This window comes from Myiozetetes cayanensis, unplaced genomic scaffold (genome assembly GCF_022539395.1).
Source record: "Myiozetetes cayanensis isolate MyiCay16 unplaced genomic scaffold, myiCay2020 scf3, whole genome shotgun sequence".
Lineage (NCBI taxonomy): Eukaryota > Metazoa > Chordata > Aves > Passeriformes > Tyrannidae > Myiozetetes > Myiozetetes cayanensis.
In genome coordinates, this window is record NW_026087521.1 from 48,136,929 (window position 1) to 48,157,052 (window position 20,124).

At 45.3% G+C, this 20,124-nt stretch overlaps 5 protein-coding genes across 5 annotated transcripts; 4 read left to right on the top strand and 1 right to left on the bottom strand.

The window, feature by feature from the left end:
* The first annotated feature begins 2,943 nt into the window (after window positions 1–2,943).
* LOC126644934 (histone H2A) lies at window positions 2,944–3,553 on the top strand. The gene has a single exon (XM_050324808.1). The coding sequence runs from the start codon at window positions 2,969–2,971 to the stop codon at window positions 3,356–3,358; it is 390 nt and encodes a 129-aa protein (XP_050180765.1). The 5' UTR covers window positions 2,944–2,968; the 3' UTR covers window positions 3,359–3,553.
* A 1,939-nt stretch (window positions 3,554–5,492) lies between these two features.
* On the top strand, window positions 5,493–6,281 carry LOC126644933 (histone H1). Its single transcript, XM_050324806.1, has one exon. It carries the CDS (start codon window positions 5,534–5,536, stop codon window positions 6,188–6,190), a length of 657 nt encoding a protein of 218 aa, XP_050180763.1. The 5' UTR covers window positions 5,493–5,533; the 3' UTR covers window positions 6,191–6,281.
* A 968-nt stretch (window positions 6,282–7,249) lies between these two features.
* LOC126644542 (histone H2B 1/2/3/4/6) lies at window positions 7,250–8,019 on the bottom strand. The gene has a single exon (XM_050324046.1). The coding sequence runs from the start codon at window positions 7,978–7,980 to the stop codon at window positions 7,600–7,602; it is 381 nt and encodes a 126-aa protein (XP_050180003.1). The 5' UTR covers window positions 7,981–8,019; the 3' UTR covers window positions 7,250–7,599.
* Window positions 8,020–12,068: 4,049 nt separating this feature from the next.
* Window positions 12,069–12,665, top strand: LOC126644490 (histone H4). The gene has a single exon (XM_050323875.1). The coding sequence runs from the start codon at window positions 12,084–12,086 to the stop codon at window positions 12,393–12,395; it is 312 nt and encodes a 103-aa protein (XP_050179832.1). The 5' UTR covers window positions 12,069–12,083; the 3' UTR covers window positions 12,396–12,665.
* Window positions 12,666–12,935: 270 nt separating this feature from the next.
* LOC126644486 (histone H2B 7) lies at window positions 12,936–13,325 on the top strand. The gene has a single exon (XM_050323870.1). The coding sequence runs from the start codon at window positions 12,945–12,947 to the stop codon at window positions 13,323–13,325; it is 381 nt and encodes a 126-aa protein (XP_050179827.1). The 5' UTR covers window positions 12,936–12,944.
* Window positions 13,326–20,124: the final 6,799 nt, after the last annotated feature.

A 20,124-nucleotide genomic window follows, 5' to 3' on the forward strand; every position in this document is an offset into this window, starting at 1 on the left:
TACTGGTTTCCTTGTGATTTGTGTAAAACTAGCTGGCAGGTGGAAAGGAGGGAGGATTCTTGGCTGGCCTTGAGAGACGATAGAGGCATTCTGAACCTCAGGAAAGAGAAACTAACTACACTGTAAATACTACATAATTTTTTTCCCCACTGAACTTCTGCTATATTCTTGTTTTTTAGTTCCTAAACATCCCTTTCAACCTTTAGCTAGTAGCTAAGTAGTTTCTACTAGCTGCTAGCATGTAGAAACTGAAGTGCTGAAGTACTACCAATAATTACAAAATTATTTCCTTTATATACTTATTGGAAGGTTTGCTTCGTATCAAGCCTCAGATAATCACTGGATCCATCAGGGACAGGCTACCATAAGTAAAAATTGGTTAACAATTTTAACGTTGAGATTAACAGATAATTTTACTTTTGGATAATATTAGTATTAAGATACTAGGCTAGCATCTGCCATATTCTCTATGTGGATGAGCCCTTCTCTGTTGGGGTAGAGTGAACACTTGCGTGTTGAAGTACCATCCTCTTCTGGCTGAGGCGAAAGGGTTTGAATTTGCTACATGTTAAATGGGCTCAAAGAGGGGGTTAAATAAGGTAGGTAATCTCCCTCAACTAATAGACCTCTAAGGTGGCTTTGGGGTGTGTGTAGAAAGGGGAGGTGAGATGGGAGTGTGTACTTAGGATAGCACTGGTCATGGACACAAGTAATGTCATCTTTACTCCTTCAAAACAGATGTTCTCAGCTCTGGACTACTGGTAGCATAAGCCCAGGCTACCCCTTTTTTTTTTTTTTTAATTGTGGTCATACAGGGTTTGGGGTTCTTCTCTGTGATACCACCTCCATCACATTTTTCATCTGTAGCTCTGAGTAGCGTTCACAGAATAAGAAATGATCATGGGGAGGAAATGGGCTGGGAAGGGGCTGAGACACCAAGAAGCGATGTGACTTATCCAATACACCACTGAAGGTTAGTGACGGCGTAAAGATGGAACTAGAAAACAATGCCTGAGGTGAATTAATTCATCGTAATCCATTGAATCATCATTAGGCAGAGATTCATCCTAAATGTTACTGAATCCTCAGGACAGGGACCTGGATTTAGTTATCTAGAAATAAACAAATAGTGACAGTAGTTCGTGTGTGCAACGAACTTCTTTTTATTTTGCCTTGTTTGTAATCCTGCTGCAACTGGCAAGCCCTGTACAGTTTAGATCAGAATTCCTGTTATTATACCCTTCTGGAAAAAAAGGATGTGCTTCTCTCTTGATCTCTGAGTTGCAGAGTTTTGATGCAATCTTTTGGGGGTTTAGTGGTTTTGTTTGTTTTTATTGTTGTGGGGGTTTGTTGGAGTTTGGGGTTTTGGTTGTTTGGTTTTGGTGGGGGTTTTCTTTTGTTGTTTGGGGTTTTTTTTGAAAGTCTATCTTGGATAGCCTGGTGGAAGTCATGTCTCGGTCCTTGCCTGAACTATTAAATGGTAGCACCCAGGGTAAGTAGCACAGTCCTGCATGCACACTACCCCACTGTAACGTTATGATACCCATATCATAGGATCTGTTGTGCATTAAAAAGTAAACCCATGATTTAGAATGCATAAGCATCAAGGAGTGAAAATGGGAACAACATAAAAAATCATAAGTAACTGGAATTTATGGAAACAAGAAAGCAGAATCCCATGCTATGGGGGAAATGGAGGAAGAGCCTGTAGTACAACACTGGTGTAATAGAAGGATGTGGCTAAGTCCAGGGTGCAGGATCCTTCATTATCTGCCCTTGCTGAAAATGTATGGAAGAAGAGAAAAATATGCCAAAAAATAAGGAGAAACCACGGGCAATTACTAAATCAACACAAATCTCTTTATCTGTAAGACAGGGCTAGGTCACACCAGGCAAACATCCTGAATGTTCAGGAAATCACTTCAGCTTCCAGGTGCAGTGAGCTATTCTACATTTTGAGTAATAGTGTAACAGCCTGACTTCTAATGTTCTTCAAAAATACCTTGTAATTAATACCTTATTGTGGCCGATTTTAGGAGCTCTCTAAACACAGACACAGAGCCTAGTTTAGAAAACAGACTTTGTTTATTCTGCACAGGGTACAAGGTAGAGGTTCTCACAAATCAAGCACACCAAGCAGTAAAAGTATCTTTCATACAGTAAAATTTACATGAACCCGCCTATCTAATAAATATTCTCCTCCCACCTAATACATATTTAAATATTATATGATGCAATCTTACGCAACGCTTGAAACACAAAGTTTTATTAAGCAACTTGTATTGTAGAAGTTATTTGACGACATCAGCTACGTTTACAGGGGTTAAAGGTTGAGAAGACAGCCTGAGACAGACACATAATTCAGCTTGAAAACCAATACTAGTTTGATTACAGAAATATTGGAGTAGTTAATCCGTCTCTAATATCAGAGTAACCTCCCGCACGACCTGTTGTGTCTTCACATATCGGTAGCGCTGGGTTGCAGCTGTTCCTCCTGAAACGAAAGTTTCTCTTTTACAGTAACAATAACGAATTTTTAAGGTAGCCCTGTAGTGGCACTTCTGAGGTTTAGAACACAGGACTGTTTCTAAAACGACGGTGACGGCTTTAGTGGAGTTCCCCCCTTTTCCGGGACGGGGCTGCGCGCCTCTGCTCTCCGGGGGCAGGCGCGGGCACGCTTCCCGGGAGGCGGGCTCACGGCGGGCTCACGGCCCGCTCACGGCGCGCTCGGTGCCAGCGGAGGTTCGGCCCGGCCCGGCCCGGGGGCGGCTCGGCCGCCGGCGGCTCCCATTGGGTGGATTTGGATCCGCGGCGCCATTGGCCGGAGCGAGCGAGAGCGCGGCGCAGCCAATCGGCGAGCAGAGCGGGGCGCGCGGGGAAGCTATAAGAGGGGCCGCGCGCGAGGCGCGGCGACACGTGACTCGTGCCTGTGAGCGGAGGAGGCGGTGCCGGAGCAGCGTCGGGAGCGATGTCCGGGCGCGGGAAGCAGGGCGGGAAGGCGCGGGCCAAGGCCAAGTCGCGCTCGTCGCGGGCCGGGCTGCAGTTCCCCGTGGGCCGCGTGCACCGCCTGCTGCGCAAGGGCAACTACGCCGAGCGGGTGGGCGCCGGCGCGCCCGTGTACCTGGCGGCCGTGCTGGAGTACCTGACGGCCGAGATCCTGGAGCTGGCGGGCAACGCGGCCCGCGACAACAAGAAGACGCGCATCATCCCCCGCCACCTGCAGCTCGCCATCCGCAACGACGAGGAGCTCAACAAGCTGCTGGGCAAGGTGACGATCGCGCAGGGCGGCGTGCTGCCCAACATCCAGGCCGTGCTGCTGCCCAAGAAGACCGACAGCCACAAGGCCAAAAGCAAGTGAAACAAAGCTGAGGAGCGTTTCCACCTCAAAAGTAACCCAAAGGCTCTTTTCAGAGCCACCCACTTTTTCATTAAAGGAGCTGTACATCCTAGTAAAAGCAAAACAAAAAAACTCAAACCTCAAGCAGCCCCCACAAAGCCTAAAACAGCCAAATCCAAATCAAAAAATCCCCTGCAAGCGCTTTATCTTTGCTCTTGAAAACGACATTAAATAAAAATATTAGTAATATGTTAACTGCTGCTAGATACATGCTAAAAACAGATTTAATGTGAAAGGAATCACTTTTCTCGGGGGGGCAGGGAGGTGGTGAAAGAGGCAAAGTTTACTAATACTGTATGAAAAGAACCCACAACTCTATCAGGCCTCTTTTTTTCAGCTCATCCCTATGTGAAGCTCAGGTAACTCAGTCTTGAAAAACAACTCCGCCCTTCTAAACAATCTTCAAACCTGCAGACGCTTACTGGTTTCGTTTTCTGTGGTTTTTGTTTGTTTGTTTGTTTGTTTGTTTTGTTTTATTTTTGTTTGTTTTGGTTTTGTTTTGGTTTTGTTTGTTTTTTTTTGTTTGTGTTGTTTTTTAATCAATGGGCATTCTGAATTATCAATTTTCAATTATTTTGTTTTTTTAAGAAAAAGTCCTTGATCTGAGACCATTTTCTGCCTCAAATTTGAAAGTTTGGGAATAACTGGTAATCACACTGGACAGGCAGTCTGAGGTGAAAAGGACTGTTACCACTTTTGATTCCACCTTATACATGGTGCTGAACATTGCCATAATTATGTTGAAATAGAAAGAGAAAATTTCTCTTATTGGTCAAAAACCATATTTTATAATTAACCATTTGAAAATATAAGTTACTGGAATCGTAAATTCTAGTATCACCAACAGTTACACTAGCAAGTGGTGAGGTAACAAGGAGCTCACAGGCCTTTGGCAAAACAGAGGGTTGTACTCACTAATTAACATATCAGAGAATACTTATTTTAATTCTCTCTACTCTGAAAAACAATATACATTTACTTTTAATTCAAGTGTGGTCTTGGCAAAGTGCAGCTGAAGACTGTCCCCCCCTTCCTAGCAAAGCCAGGTGTTTCAGTAAAGTAGATACACCAGCTGGATAGGCTGTTTTTAATATTACTTCCAATGCACAGGTGAGTCACTGGACAGTAACAAAATGGAATATTTAGGAATCTGCTGTGAAAGAGGAGTCCTAATGGATCACTTGAGCACGTTTTATTGTGTAGAAGTACAGGAAAAATCAGCTGCAGCAGTGTCTCCTTAGATAACCATGACTCAGATTTTCACCAATCAAGCTGCATCAAAATAAAAACACTGATGAATTACCAGGTATTAGGCCACTGATAAGGATTATTAACAAAAACTGGCCGTGATAAGTTCTTATGTCACCTAATTTAATAAGAAATTAAGTAGCAGAGCACGAGAGAACCATGTCTGTATTGTGTACACTGAGCAACACAGTACAAGCTGCTATGCTGTAAAAAGTCATCTCCTTCTGGGGCACAAACAGCCTTTCGCAGGACTTTAATCTGCTTGTTCCCTTCCTGCATAACGCACTAGTTTAATTTATTTTAATTATTTTGAAAGAGGTGAAGTATTTTGGACAAAGGAGCTAATTTCTAATCCATATTCAGTGCTTAAGATGAGCCTGTGTTACTTCCTCCCCTTTGAAATCAATTTGCGACTAAAATATTGATTCAAATTCCTGATTTTCGGCTCAGATTAAGAGAAGACCCTTTAAAGAATAATAAATAATTACTTTGGAAATTTAGTTCCCCTCGTCGCGGATTTTATTTAGAAGGAAAAACAAAAGTTTCTGTCTCTCGAGGTCTGTCCAGGTCCAGGACTCAGGGTTTATCGCCTCTTTTTTAGCTCACCCGTAGTCTCTTCGAAAGGAAACTTTGCCGAGGGGGAGAAGAGTCTTTCTTTTCCACGCCGCTGCGAACTCGGGGGGGGTCGGTGGCAGAAATTCTGATAAAAACGGGCTTTTTTGGCTCCTAAGAAACACAAAACGAGCGGGGAGAAGGGACCTTTCTGCCGTGCAGCGGGGCGGGCTCTGCAACGCACCAATCACTGCGCGGCTCCGCTCTATAAATAAGAGGCCGCTGAGTTGCTCCAGGCCCAGTGGTTTCCCCTGGATCGTGGACGAGCCTGACGCGATGTCGGAGACCGCGCCTGTTGCCGCTCCCGCGGTCTCTGCTCCCGGCGGCAAGGCCGCCGCCAAGAAGCCGAAGAAGGCGGCGGGCGCTTCCAAAGCCCGCAAGCCCGCGGGGCCCAGCGTCACCGAGCTCATCACCAAGGCCGTGTCCGCCTCCAAGGAGCGCAAGGGGCTCTCCCTCGCCGCGCTCAAGAAGGCGCTGGCCGCCGGCGGCTACGATGTGGAGAAGAACAACAGCCGCATCAAGCTGGGGCTCAAGAGCCTCGTCAGCAAAGGCACCCTGGTGCAGACCAAGGGCACCGGCGCCTCCGGGTCATTCAAGCTGAATAAGAAACCGGGTGAGACAAAAGAAAAGGCAACCAAGAAAAAGCCGGCGGCCAAGCCCAAGAAGCCGGCGGCTAAGAAGCCGGCCAGCGCCGCCAAGAAGCCCAAGAAAGCTGCGGCGGTGAAGAAGAGCCCCAAGAAAGCTAAAAAGCCCGCGGCCGCAGCGGCCAAGAAAGCAGCCAAGAGCCCCAAGAAAGCCGCAAAGCCAGGCCGCCCCAAGAAGGCAGCGAAGAGCCCGGCCAAGGCAAAAGCGGTGAAGCCCAAAGCAGCCAAGCCTAAGGCAGCCAAACCCAAAGCGGCCAAGGCGAAGAAGGCGGCGCCCAAAAAGAAGTGAGGCGACTGAGAAGAAATTAAGAGTCTATATTCATTTAAATAAACCCAAAGGCTCTTTTAAGAGCCACCCACTCACTCTTGAAAAGAGCTGGAACACTATGGTAAATCAGAGCAGCTAAATCTGTGAAGGGTTTAGTCGGAGTTTATACAGAATAAAAGTTTAGGATTTTTGGTACGCGCGCGTTCCGTACAGCCTCCGTGGGAGACCCGGACTTCCTTAAACAGGAAGTGTATCCCTACACTTCGGGGGCCCTGCGATAACAGCGGCGGTCGCTCCGCCCCCTCTTTGTCGCCCGGCGCGCAGCCCCGGTCCGCGAGAGGCGGCGGCCCAGCGAGCGCCCTTCGCTCCGGTGCCCGGGGGGGTTCGAAAGTGGCGCGTTGGGCCGTGATTGGCCCCGCACCGCCCAGCCGGCCCCGCACCGCCTCTCCGGCAGACCCCGCCCCCAGGGGGGTGACCTCCCGCTCCGCCGCCGCTGTTCCCGGCGCTGTCCCCACGCCGGGAGCGAGCGCCGGTCGCTCGGGGACGCGCGGCGCCGCATCAGCCCCGGCTCGTCTCACGGGCTCCTGGGCTGGGGGGTATGGGGAGGGTAACGGACCAGGGATGGGGAAATGTGTATCCCACGGCAGTCTGTGCAAAGCGTCGATCTCGAAGCGCTACGGCGGGGCCGGGAGAGTGGCGGCCCCACATTCTCACCCACCCAGTACCTTGCACATCACTGATGGCGCCCCCGGTTTTTTAATTTTTTTATTTTTTAAAGAACCAAGTCCGTAACTTTGGACATTGTGGTTTTGTTTGAACTGGAAACCCCTTCGTCAAGAAAATCTTTCCTGTTGCCTAATCGAGTACGGAGATCCTTGAATAATAAAACTGCCAGCACTGGCGGGGGCGAGGAGTTAAAGGGAACACACGAGGGAAAAAAAAAAACAAAAAACAAAAACAACAAAACATTAACACGCCAGAAAAATTAGCCACCGAGATAGAAGTAATATTTTAATTTATTGATATCGTGAAAACGCTCGTTAGCTGATAGGGTTTTTCAATAAAAGTAGTTCAAACGCTTAGAAAATTGTAACTTTCACCTACCTTTGCCCGTGGGACTTGCACTTGGAAATATTGCTGTTTTTTAGTCCCATTTAAGTCCAAAATGAATTTTGTCTTACTAAGCTTTACACAAGCAAGTTTACTCTACATACAGAGCATAGACCATTTAAATGGAGCCCCCCTTCCCTTGAAAGATTAGTAGGCACGTTTAAACGTGCTGCAGAAAAAAGTACCTGATTTACCACTTGCGTGCAGCAGAAAATGGTACTACATACCTTCTAATAATAGCAATGATTCAGCCCTTTTATTTGAAAAAATTGGTGGCTCTTAAAAGAGCCTTTGGGTTGAAAGTGACGGTCCGAGACGCCCTACTTGGAGCTGGTGTACTTGGTGACAGCCTTGGTGCCCTCGGACACGGCGTGCTTGGCCAGCTCGCCGGGCAGCAGCAGCCGCACGGCCGTCTGGATCTCCCGCGACGTGATGGTGGAGCGCTTGTTGTAGTGCGCCAGGCGCGACGCCTCGCCGGCGATGCGCTCGAAGATGTCGTTGACGAAGGAGTTCATGATGCCCATGGCCTTGGACGAGATGCCCGTGTCGGGGTGCACCTGCTTCAGCACCTTGTACACGTAGATGGAGTAGCTCTCCTTGCGGCTCTTCTTGCGCTTCTTGTCGCCCTTCTTCTGCGTCTTGGTCACCGCCTTCTTGGAGCCTTTCTTGGGCGCGGGCGCGGACTTGGCGGGCTCAGGCATGATGGCGATCACTCCCTGGCTGCTGTCGCACCGGAGTGCCCGAGAGCGCGATTGCTCCCGCATTTATAGGGGCCTTATGCAAATCCCTGGTATCAGAAATGAGCACTTCCATTGGACAGCGCGCTCAGTGACGTCACCACCCGCTCGGATTGCTTCGCCATTGGTCCTTTTTGAACACCTCGCTACTATTGGTCAGTGGTTGAAATCCCGTCAGCCAGTAAGAACGAGCTCTTTCGATCCCCCTGTCCGGGGCGAAGCTCGGCCTGTGCCGCCCCGGGGTCCTCCGGAGCGCCAGCACCGAGTGTGCTCATCGGCAATTTCTTCGGGGGGAAAAAAAAACCAACCACCCCAAACTATAGGAAATTGCAAGGGGGATTGCTACTTTTTTTTTTTTTTTTTTTTTCCCTTCAAGCAGCAGCATACCGTGTCATGAAAATCTGCATTTGTAACAGCCACAACATAGATATTAAAGGAAAAAAAAAATGCAACCAGGGGGACTCTGGAACACAAACACTGAAAATGATACTTCAAATTAATTCTTCTGGCCCTCAGAACATGGTTTCTTTTTCGGTACTTTAAATGAGATAGAAGTTCTGATTTAATTTGTAATGTGAAATAATGTGGATTTCTTTTGAGATGCAATAAATACTGGATGGTAGTGTTTAAGTTGAAACCAAGATAATCCTAGAAATTAATTGTGCTGTTTATTCTGCAGTTTGAATTGTATCATGAACCAGAAATTCCAGCTGGTTTATTGTGAATATGACTTCATTGTATATATAAGAAGAAAGCATTTGTTTCTTTTAATAGACAAAAATTATTTAATGGCATAAGGAATTCTGCTGTTCTGGGGGTTGTTTTTTTTTTTTTAATTAAAAGGCTATGTGTCAATGTTATAAATTACAGTTATAGTGCTCTAATTTACTAAATTAGAGCACTATAACTCATTATACTATGGGAATCAAGTTAATTTGTAGTTGAATGAAGGTAGGACTGGAAAACTGATATCAAATAACCAGTGCTATAATGATTCATTTTGGAAATCTTAAGGACTGTTCAAAGTCTGTACTTTCTGGGTATCAGAGGAGATGGGTGACATGGGCCTGTACAAGAAACTTATCTGGCACAGATGAAAAAAGGTCTCTCACCTTACCCAGCTGATCTTGCTTCTGCTTTTTTTCCCGTTCTACTCGGCTAGGCAGAATTATGGATCCACAAAGATTTCCAGCCTATGTCCAAAAGAGTGCTGTTTGAAAAAAGGGAGGCAAGTAAAGAAAGGGTGGGACCTTTTTCCTTCCTAGTGAGGGAGGCTTGGTTGACAGTGCTTCTGCTGTAGTTACCATCCAGACTGGGGAGACAAAAGCAGTGTTGAAAAGAGCAGCTTTGTGCAACCTCAGTGATGCTGCAGTTATGTTTTATGTCTGTCCTCCCTCCCCAGCCCTGCTCCCTCTCATCCAGAACAGGGAGGGACAGATGTTCATCCATCTCCATTTGCTCTGCTTCCTGCCCAGCAGTCTTTAGCAGCTTCATCAGCTCAGACAAAATCTACTAAGGCAGGAGGGAGCGGAGGCATTAAGAAGAAAGCAACACCACGCAAAACAAATCAACCCACCCAGCTTTTGCAAACCAAACATGCCCATAGTTATGTTAGTCCTTTAAAGTGTGTGGATTGGTTCCAACAAAAATGACAGTTGATCCAAGACTCAGAAATTCTCGGTTTTAATAAGTTTTGTAATGATCAGTTACAGCATTTAGAGAATTCCAGATTAAAGCCTCCACCGTGGAAAGGAGGCAACTGTGAATCCAAAAACTACCCCTTCATTTTATCCTTCCAGTTAAAATACCTTTTCAAACAAACAAATAAACCCTCCAGACCCCTAAACCAACAGCCTATTAGTAACTGAAGGCCAATAATTTGTGGTGTAGTGTAGTTGTGTGTGCTGCCCCTTCATAAAGAGATAAAACTGAAGAGTGCTGAAGGAAAAATAACTTGGGAAGGGAGTTGAAAAAGGGTTAGAAATTATTTATATAAGGAATTCAAGGTTTTGGAAAGAACTGATTGTGGAAATCTTATCAGTTATAGCAGAAGAGTGGAGTTTATTGCACTGTTTAGGCAGAATATCTGGGGAATTAATCTAGACAGTCAAATTTCTCTCAATAGTCTAAAAAACATGTTCACAAAAGGGAATAGCTGATACCTGTTAACACTCTATCCCACCCATTATCCATCTCACTTCAATAAGAATGGAGTTTCCAGTGACTGACCAAAGCTTTGGAGCACTCAAATAATCATGTGGAATCAGGAAACCTAAGTGTGAAGGGAGGGAACAGAGAAAAGGTTTCATCAACAGCTCTAGAACAACTAAAAGATGTCAGAGCTTGATGGAGTCACCAGCTTATCTTGTGTTACAAAACTGTATGAACCGTGGGACTCTGTCTTATTCCCCTGGATGGTGTATCTCCTCCATGTGAACATGTGCTACAGGCTGACAGTTTTCTTCCAGCTGGAAGTGTCTAGGAGGCAACAGCATGTCATAAAGGCAAACCTACTTTAGTCTTTTGCCAATGCAGCTCCTGAGTGAGCCTTACATAGAAGAGTCAGAAAGTTGTATATTATCTCGGGCTTACAGAGTATAGCTGTGAAAAGCAGAGTACACCCGAAAACCAAACCAACAGAGAATATTAACCAAAGTAAAAAAGCAACAACAAAAATGTAGACTTTTAAGCATAGTGGGATAAACAATGGAAATTTAGATTGATTTCTGAACATAATTTCATTTTGGTCTGTTGTATTCTTCTGTGTGGAACACAGGGAAAAGAACCAAGATGAACTCCCAGAAAAAGTTAAAGAACAGCTAGACCATCAGCAGGAGACATTTAGCACATAGCATCAGGGATAATTACAAATATATTGATGGTAAGGCACAGCTCTCTAGTGGTTCTGATTATTTGGGAAGATTTCTAAAGTCCGTGATGAACCTCAGAATCACATTTGAGAAGCTGGGTTGCCTAATTGTCTTTATGCTTCATACCTTGCAGTCTATAGCTGCAAGTTTTCTAGTTTTCTAAATTGTTGAATGTTGCTATCATCTGAAAACCTTCTATCTCCTTGCAGGGACATATAATATATGGATCATATATATATACAGCATAAAGTAACTGTACTGAAAAAAAGACAAGGCACAGAAAAAGAATAAAGAAGGGGAGGAAGTCAACATGCATTTTCAAAAATCAAAGAATAACATCTGGACACTTGACTACTGAAGATGATTAAGATGATGCAACTAATTAAAACGTTGTGTCCTTCCTTCCCTGTGAATGCACCTGTAGAACTATAATAAATAATAAATGCTGCTTTGTGTTCAAAAAGTTGTATTATGTGAAGAAAAAAAAAAAACCAGCAAAAGAGCTAGTTTAATATGCATCAAATAAACAGTAAGAGTATGAAAATGATCAAACACATGCCACAACTTTAAAAGAACTTGAAGCGATACAGGTTTTTCGTGGGTACAGACAAAGGACACAAACCAATTCCTTTATCAGGACGTCAGTCTCATAAACACAAGGACGCGTGATCGTTAAGTTGCAAACGCGGGGCACGCACAAGACTTTCCTACCGCCCTCAAGGAAAAAACCAAACACCCCCCCACACACACCTTACTAACTTTTCTGAGCTTTCGGTAGAAAAGAGTGGGTTTCCTGCAGTACCGGGCCCACCACGCCCGCCTCTCTTCGCTTCCCGGCCGGGCCCTTTGTTGGGGCTCAGAGCGATGGCGCCGAGTGCGGGCGGGACGCGGCGGCAGTGGCCCCGCGGCCACAATTGGCCGGATTTCGCTGTAGGTACGCGGTCGGCGAGACCCCGCTCCCCCTCGGCCCCGAGAGCGCGGACGGCGGCGCCGGGAAGCCGGGCCTTGTGCTGCAGGCACGGGGTGACCCCGCCCCCCCGGCTCCGCGGCCCCCAGCCGTCAATGGGAGCGGTGGCACGAACGTCCCGCCCCGTCCCTGCCCCGCTGCAGTCCCCAACCAGGTCGGACCGACGGCAATATACAGCACTCTGGGGGTGGCTCCCGCCGCACAGCGCTTGGGCCTGAGGGAGAGATACTATGTCTGGCAGAGGCAAGGGCGGGAAGGGGCTCGGCAAGGGCGGCGCCAAGCGCCACCGCAAGGTGCTGCGCGACAACATCCAGGGCATCACCAAGCCCGCCATCCGCCGCCTGGCTCGGCGCGGCGGCGTCAAGCGCATCTCGGGGCTCATCTACGAGGAGACGCGCGGCGTGCTGAAGGTGTTCCTGGAGAACGTGATCCGCGACGCCGTCACCTACACCGAGCACGCCAAGAGGAAGACGGTCACTGCCATGGACGTGGTCTACGCCCTTAAGCGCCAGGGACGTACCCTCTACGGCTTCGGCGGCTAAACTCAAAAAAGTCACAAAAAATTACACCAATAAAACCACCAAGGCTCTTTTCAGAGCCACCCACAAATTTCACAACGAGAGCTGTTAATTGCTGATTATTGAGCTAAGGTTGTGGTAGACCGTTAGTGTGAAAATAACCCTGGTCGTGGGCTTAAAAAATCTGCAGTGCGGTACAAAATATAATCTCCAAAAGTCTAGAAAAAGCGGCCAAATATTAAACCCGGTGTGCTAAGATGGGAGGCGTTACGTAATTTACCTAGTAAACGTAAACTCCGTGCAGCAATTATTGCGTGCTTACATAATTTTGCTATTTAAAGCAGTACTGCCTTAACGGTAAGAGCAAAGCTCAACAACGGTACAAATGCAGCGCCTGAGCTGTGACGCTCACAGAAAGGAAGTGCCTACAATTACGTTGGTATTTTTTACTCCAATAGAAATGCAACGATTTCAATCCCCTAATTTGCATAACGCCGTTATAAATAGGGGGGGGCAGGCGCCATTTTCGATGTTGTTGAGCTACAGCGAAGAGCTTGCAAAAAAACATTAGCGATGCCTGAGCCGGCGAAGTCTGCTCCAGCACCCAAAAAGGGCTCAAAGAAGGCTGTCACCAAAACGCAGAAGAAGGGTGACAAGAAACGGAAGAGAGCAAGGAAGGAGAGCTACTCCATCTACGTGTACAAGGTGCTGAAGCAGGTGCACCCCGACACGGGCATCTCGTCCAAAGCCATGAGTATCATGAACTCCTTCGTCAACGACATCTTCGAGCGCATCGCCGGCGAGGCGTCTCGCCTGGCGCACTACAACAAGCGCTCCACCATCACGTCGCGGGAGATCCAGACGGCCGTGCGGCTGCTGCTGCCCGGCGAGCTGGCCAAGCACGCCGTGTCCGAGGGCACCAAGGCTGTCACCAAGTACACCAGCTCCAAGTAGAAGGTTTTTAAATTAACCCAAACGGCTCTTTTAAGAGCCACCACACCTTCCTAAACAGAGCTGTAATTGCCAATACAGTACGGGATTTTCTCTTACGAATTGTGCAAGTTATGCAACGAAATAACGCTCGTTCTGTGAGATCGTATTATCACACAACCGTTGAGTTAGTAACTGTTTATCTGTATCCTTAACCTGTACAGTGATAGACAGCTCTCATTGTGAAATTTGTGGGTGGCTCTGAAAAGAGCCTTGGTGGTTTTACTGGTGTAATTTTTGTGACTTTTTTGAGTTTAGCCGCCGAAGCCGTAGAGGGTGCGTCCCTGGCGCTTAAGAGCGTAGACCACGTCCATGGCAGTCACCGTCTTCCTCTTGGCGTGCTCGGTGTAGGTGACGGCGTCGCGGATCACGTTCTCCAGGAACACCTTCAGCACGCCGCGCGTCTCCTCGTAGATGAGCCCCGAGATGCGCTTGACGCCGCCGCGCCGAGCCAGGCGGCGGATGGCGGGCTTGGTGATGCCCTGGATGTTGTCGCGCAGCACCTTGCGGTGGCGCTTGGCGCCGCCCTTGCCGAGCCCCTTCCCGCCCTTGCCTCTGCCAGACATGACAACAACTCCAACAATCTCTCTCTGACATGGTAGGGTTCCTGGAGCCTCACTTTTATTTTCCTGGAGCCGACCTGGTTGGGGACTGCGGCGGGAGGCGGGGTCTCGACCGCAGTCCCCGCCCCCTGCCGGCCTTCCCGCGCTTCGGCGGCCCAGGCTCTTTCCCGGCCTGGGCTCGCAGGCGCGCGCGGCGGTTCCGCCTCTCCCGGGCTGGGCCGATCCCGCCCCGCCCTTCCCGCAGCGGGGGCCGCGCTGCCCCTGCCCGCTGTCAGCCCGCTCGTCCCTTTGCTGCTTTCCTGTCCCGTCCCGGCCTCGCCCCTGCGCGGGTGACACTTCCGCGGCCGCGCTGGGTCTCCGCCGGTACCAGGAGCGGGGGCTGCGGCGCTCCCTTCCCCGTCCCTCCCCGCGGGTCTGCGGCAAAATCCGACCAATGCAGGGCCACGCTCGGCGCTCCCGCCCTGGCGCTGCTCTCCGCCCTTTTATCCTGGCGTGTGCTTGTGCTTTGGACACTTTAAGTGTTGCTTTTTAATTTTTTTGTTATTAATATTCGCCTTCATAGAGACCTTCCTCTGGCATGTTTATATAATCTCAGCCCTGTCCTCCTCAACCCCCAGCTTCTTTCTGTTACTAAGTTCTACTCAGTTACTGCTACTAAGTTAAATACCTGAGTTAAGTAAGTCTGTTACTAAGTCCTGCTTGAAAGGGGAGGGGGAGGAAACCTTCAAGCCTCATGGTAAGAACAGGGAAGGGTTTTGTTTGTTTGTGTTTTTTTTTCTTTGTGTTTGTTTTTAGTGCAATCTAGAACTTCCTTCCTGTGGATTTAAACGTGAGAAGTTCTGTGGTTTTGCCTTGTTTGTTTCTTTGGGGTTTGGCTGGTTGTTTGTTTGTTTCCCTCGCAGCGCATTCACGCACACACATGAAAACACGTCCATATTTTTCTGTCATACCCTTTAGCCATCAAGCATATTTTTGGCCGTTTCCACGATAGCTGAGAGCCTAAAGAATTCTTCTAAGAGGATAGACAGTTAAGGAAGGCACCACAGGTTACAACAGCGTTTTCTGGGAATACTTCCTACTGGGGAAGTATGAGACTCTGCATCTTCATGGAAATAAAAGCCTATTACAATTCTCTATTACATTAATATTTGATTTATCCCTTGCTAAACACGTGCCATTTAAAATAGGAATGCGACTCATATTTTTAGCTGTCAGTACTAAAATACATATAATTGTTCTACCGTTATGAATTTTCCTGGATTAAGGTAGGCTTGCTCAAACTAATAAACTTTATTTCCTGACACAGATACTATTACACTAATTTATACTGAGATTAAACAAAATTTCAAAATTTAAAAAAACAATGTTTGCTGCATTTTCCCTTTCATCTTTTTAATGGTACAATTTTCCACAAACTTTTATTGAATAGAGTAATATTGAAATAACCATAAATAAGTCTTCAAAAAGTGTGAAAATGAGAATTTTCTAAAGAACTTTTTAGGGACTTTGTTTTGATGTGATTTCTGTTTTAATTTGCATTTAGTCTTCATATTCTGCAAACTCAAAGCATTATGAAATATAAGCATTATAAAACATTTTCACTGACATAATTTTGTGTAAGTTCTTTGAAAAAGACAAGAAAAAAAGAGAAGTGCTTCAGCAAAAACAACCCCACCTCCCTGCATCCTTCTTCTTTATTAAACATAATGCCTCACACATTTCAGGGTAAGAAATTTACCTAGTTCTTTTCCTTTACCTTCCCTCCCTTACCCCCTCAAAAGTGTAGTAGATGCATGTGCAAAAAGGAATTCACTATCTTTTTACAAGATAGATAGATTTGTCTAAGATACTTTTTCTGAACACAGAAACATAAGACAATAGGTTTGGTTTCAGTTAATTTTGTTAGGGTTTGTTTTGTTTGTTTGCTTGTTTGCTTGCTAGCTGTTGTTATCTTTTAAGTTTTTTTCCCATTCCCCTCTTCACCAAATAACTTTGTTCAAAACTCTTCAGCCTTCTCTATGAAACTGTGAAAATCTACTGACAGAATCTATTTTATCACTTAGGCAACTGCCTATTTTGGAACTGTGACTACAGCATTTAGGGATGCATCATGGTGCATTTGATTTTTATTTTTCCCTAATATGAGGCCCTCTTTGCTTTTCTGCTTAGTCACATTCCTATAAACTCAATTAGTCAATCTTCTATTTGATTCCTACATCTAATCTAGAGTCTTCTACAACAGCGATTGATCCATTAACATGTGTGTGTCATCCTCCAGTCAGATAAGACTCTTACACTAAGAAAGAAAAAGCAATTATCAACTCCAAAACAGAAACCAGAACGTTAAGTAAAAGCATCATCAGGACTGATGGATAAACAAGTCACAGAAAGATATGTAAGAGGAGAAGGAATACAATACGATCCTTTTTGCAACAGCAAAAAACTGGGTGGAGCCTCGGGGAGAGTCTGAGAGCTGTGTGGTTTCAGATGCCAATTCAATATGTTGAGGTCTGAACATGGGGATATGGGTGAGAGTGTCCGTCCTATATGGGGTAGTAGTTGAGTTCTGAATCTATACTGGAACAGCTAGGTGAATTAGTAGGGACTTTAAACTGTACTTTTAGTTAAATGGTTAATAAAAAGTAATTCTTAGACATGACTTATGATGTGTTAAAAACAAAACAAAACAAAAAAAAACCCCAAGTAATCAAACCATCCCCACCTCCAAAACTCTTGAGGATAAAAAGTATTACTATTTGAAAGTGTTCTGAAAATACAACATATAGAAGACCTTGTAAAATACTGGGTATTTTGAAATACTTCTAAAGGAATCTTAGAGCCATTCATTTCAGAACCGTTAAGCTAGATAAATCTTATGAGGATAAGTTAAAAGCTCCCTGTTCTTCCTGTTTAAAGATCCTGAAGTTACAGATCTCTGAAAATGTATAATGTCTGCATATACATGTGCACACACACACAACAGTTCAGTCCTCACAGCACTCAATCAGTATTGACTACTACACATTAGACTGGCTGTTCATTTTATTTCTGCCTAGACTGTACTTGTGCTGCTGCAAGATGAACTCAAACTCTGCACACACTTTCCTAAATAATCAGCAAAACAGCAAGAATTGGCAATGTTGCTGCCTGTTAAAATTTTCAGGCATTGGATGCAGAGGTGAGGTGACACATCTGGTTTAGTGAAATTTCTGGATTATACTGGCCAAGACTGAGAACATCAAAGCAACACCGGAGTGACAAATGCTGGCAATCCCCTACGTTTTCTTTGGTGTGTGTATAATTACCACTCTTAGACTTTTAAAATTATTTTTCCTTGAAGTGGACTAGCCCGTATCTGCGTAAATGATCTTCATTTTTTTCCTGAATATGTTCCTTTTTCCTAAAAACAAAACAACAACAATAATCTGTCACGTGACTCTACCTGGCAGAATGGATGGGAAGATCAAAATTGGCCCAAATAAGGAAAATAACATTCAATTTCAACAACTAGCACCATACTTCATTTAGGAGAAGGGGATGGAGGGGTAGATGGGAGAAAGCTCCCATAATGTTTTATTTCACAATATAACTAAGTTGAATTTCAAGGAGAATTGTGCATTGCTTAGAAGTACTTTAATGTCAGTGTGACAATGATTTAGGCAATGAGCTTTTTGATTACAGCAAAGCATACAGAAATTCTCAAACTCTACTTATCATTGCATTGGTGCACTGGAGATCAAACCTCAGCACATTGAATTGACATCTGAAACACACAAAGATTTACATTTGACTTTCAGCTGTTCCTGAAAGGCTATGTCCCAGAAACAGGCTTGTGGTGTTTTTTTTTCTGTCATGTTTCTTAGATTGTGCATTAAGATCTACATATTCATGTTCATTACAACATTGACATACTGCATGGGATCATATGGAACACTTACAAAAAACTATATCTCTGAAACCTTACCCTAACCCTAACCCTAAAGGCAGTCGTGGGCTAAGGTTGAGGTGCACAGCACCATGGATGGCCTAGATGGGAAAGATGTGGAAGGGGCTATGTTGGGGCAGAGCCATGCTCCTCTTGGCATGTCTTTTGCAGCCTCACTGTCCATGGAGCTCTAGGCTCTGTGGCTCTCTGAACCCTGATGCTGACCCAAAATGTAATGGGTGGTCCAGATGAGAAAGGTGAGGAGAGCAATGCCGGGGCAATGCCATGCTCCCATTGTCGTGCCTTTTGCAGCATCAGTGTCCCTGGAGATCTAGGCTTTGTGGCTCTTTGAACCTGAAACCAAACCTAAAAGCAGCTTTAGACTGAGGTGCAGGGCACTGTGGGTGGCACAGGTGAGAATAGTGTGGAAGGAGCAGTGTTGGAGTATGTCTTTTGCAGCCCCTGTGTCCCTGGAGCTGTAGGATTTGTTTCTCTAAACCCTGTCCATCATTGCAATATTGAACCCATTGCATCATTGCAGCCCACCAACCAGGTGGGCTTACGGTTTTTATGTATAAATGGTATTAATTAAAAATTGGTTTACATTGTTTTTATATATTTTGTTCCTCTAATTTGTTGTCTTTTTATTACTAATCCCTTTTAGCGCTCTATCAGCTTTCCTGAGAACAGAGCTTTCCATTTTCTGCTGCTTCATGGTCTTACAGAGGAAATTTTATTAAATGTATTCTTCTTTCTCCATAGCATCCTGAAGTACTAGTAGCTTAGCACGAGTAGCTGATGTGGTTGTTGCATAGGCCACAGGAGCTGAAAACAGAAAGATTTTTGTTAAGAAACTAATGTTTCTAACATACAACTAGCTACAAGCAGAATGAAAAAGTTAAGGAAGAACTAAAGAAACAATTTCAAGAACTGAGATAGATGACAGACAAAGGCCACCTACACAACAATAAAAAGCAATTAAAAAAAAAAAAAGTCAAGAGACAACTGACCAGGAACAAGTGATGGACTTGAATGGAATGCTGGGTAATACATGTGTGATTGAGAGTTAATTTCTGATGTAGTGGTCACTCTCCAGATCCACCCAGCTCAAGGTGTAAGCTGAGAACTAATAAAAGACAAATTGGAAACCTTCCCTTGGAAGAGTGCATTAATTAGCAGGATCCTAGGGTCAGACCCTGTTGTTGTAGCCAGTGTAATTAAATCCATGACAATAGTATCTGACAAAATACTTTCTGATACATAATACGAATCGTAACAAATGTTCATACTGTTGTGACAATTATGTTTGCATATCTGCAATCTGAAACCTGCTTATATCCAGCTTGAAGATACAACATGAATCGAAAGTAGGAAAGAAGAGAGAGGCAGTGATGCAGCAGGGCAATACTGGCCGGGTTTATAGGAGAGCTGAGGCTGGCTAAGCTCAGACTTCAATGCTTTGTGATTACTGAAGACTGTAACCAACAGGTGATTCCATAAGATGGATTTGCAAATGAAAACATGTTAAGGAACTATCTTTGCATACTGGTTTGAATGGAAACCACCACCACATCACTTTTATAAAATATGTGCACTACAAGAGGTAACTGAAATGAAAATCTCATCTCTTTTTCATATGGATATATCTATTCAGATTTTTTCAGAAACTAATAGGTGCCAGGCAGGACTGATTCAAATATTTTTGTTCTAGAAAGATGCTTTCATCAGACCTTCTCTTATGTATTTCTGATGAAATGAAATATTTCCCCAGGACCTCAGTAGCTATGCTCTGTCTTACCCATTGGACTGTCAGGAAGTACATTTTTCCAAGCAGTGATTTGAATTTGAGTCAGTTCATCCATGGAGGATGGCTAAAGAGCCCGGAACAGTCTTAGCCAAGTAGGTTGCTGAGCATCCAGGATCACCTGTAAAAGCAGCTTACCTGAATAACAACAGCAATTTGCAAGTCAATGCCCGGCTGGTCAGCACACAGGCCTTGCTCACATCCAGCTTCTACTGGGCAGCCTCCATTTATCTCAGGTTCTCCTGAAAAAAGCATGGAAATGCAGCTAAACCTTGCTGGCACAAGAGGAACTTCCACTTTTGTTCTCACTTTGTGTCTTGCACTAAGTCACCTATGTGTGAATTACACCCCTTTGTAATACAGTACAAAACTACTTCAGACTTAGACTTTATAATTTAGGGTTTATATGAGCTCTCCCTTCCTGAAAAAAAGATCACTGGATCACTGCACATCTGTTTTTTTCTCAGCTGA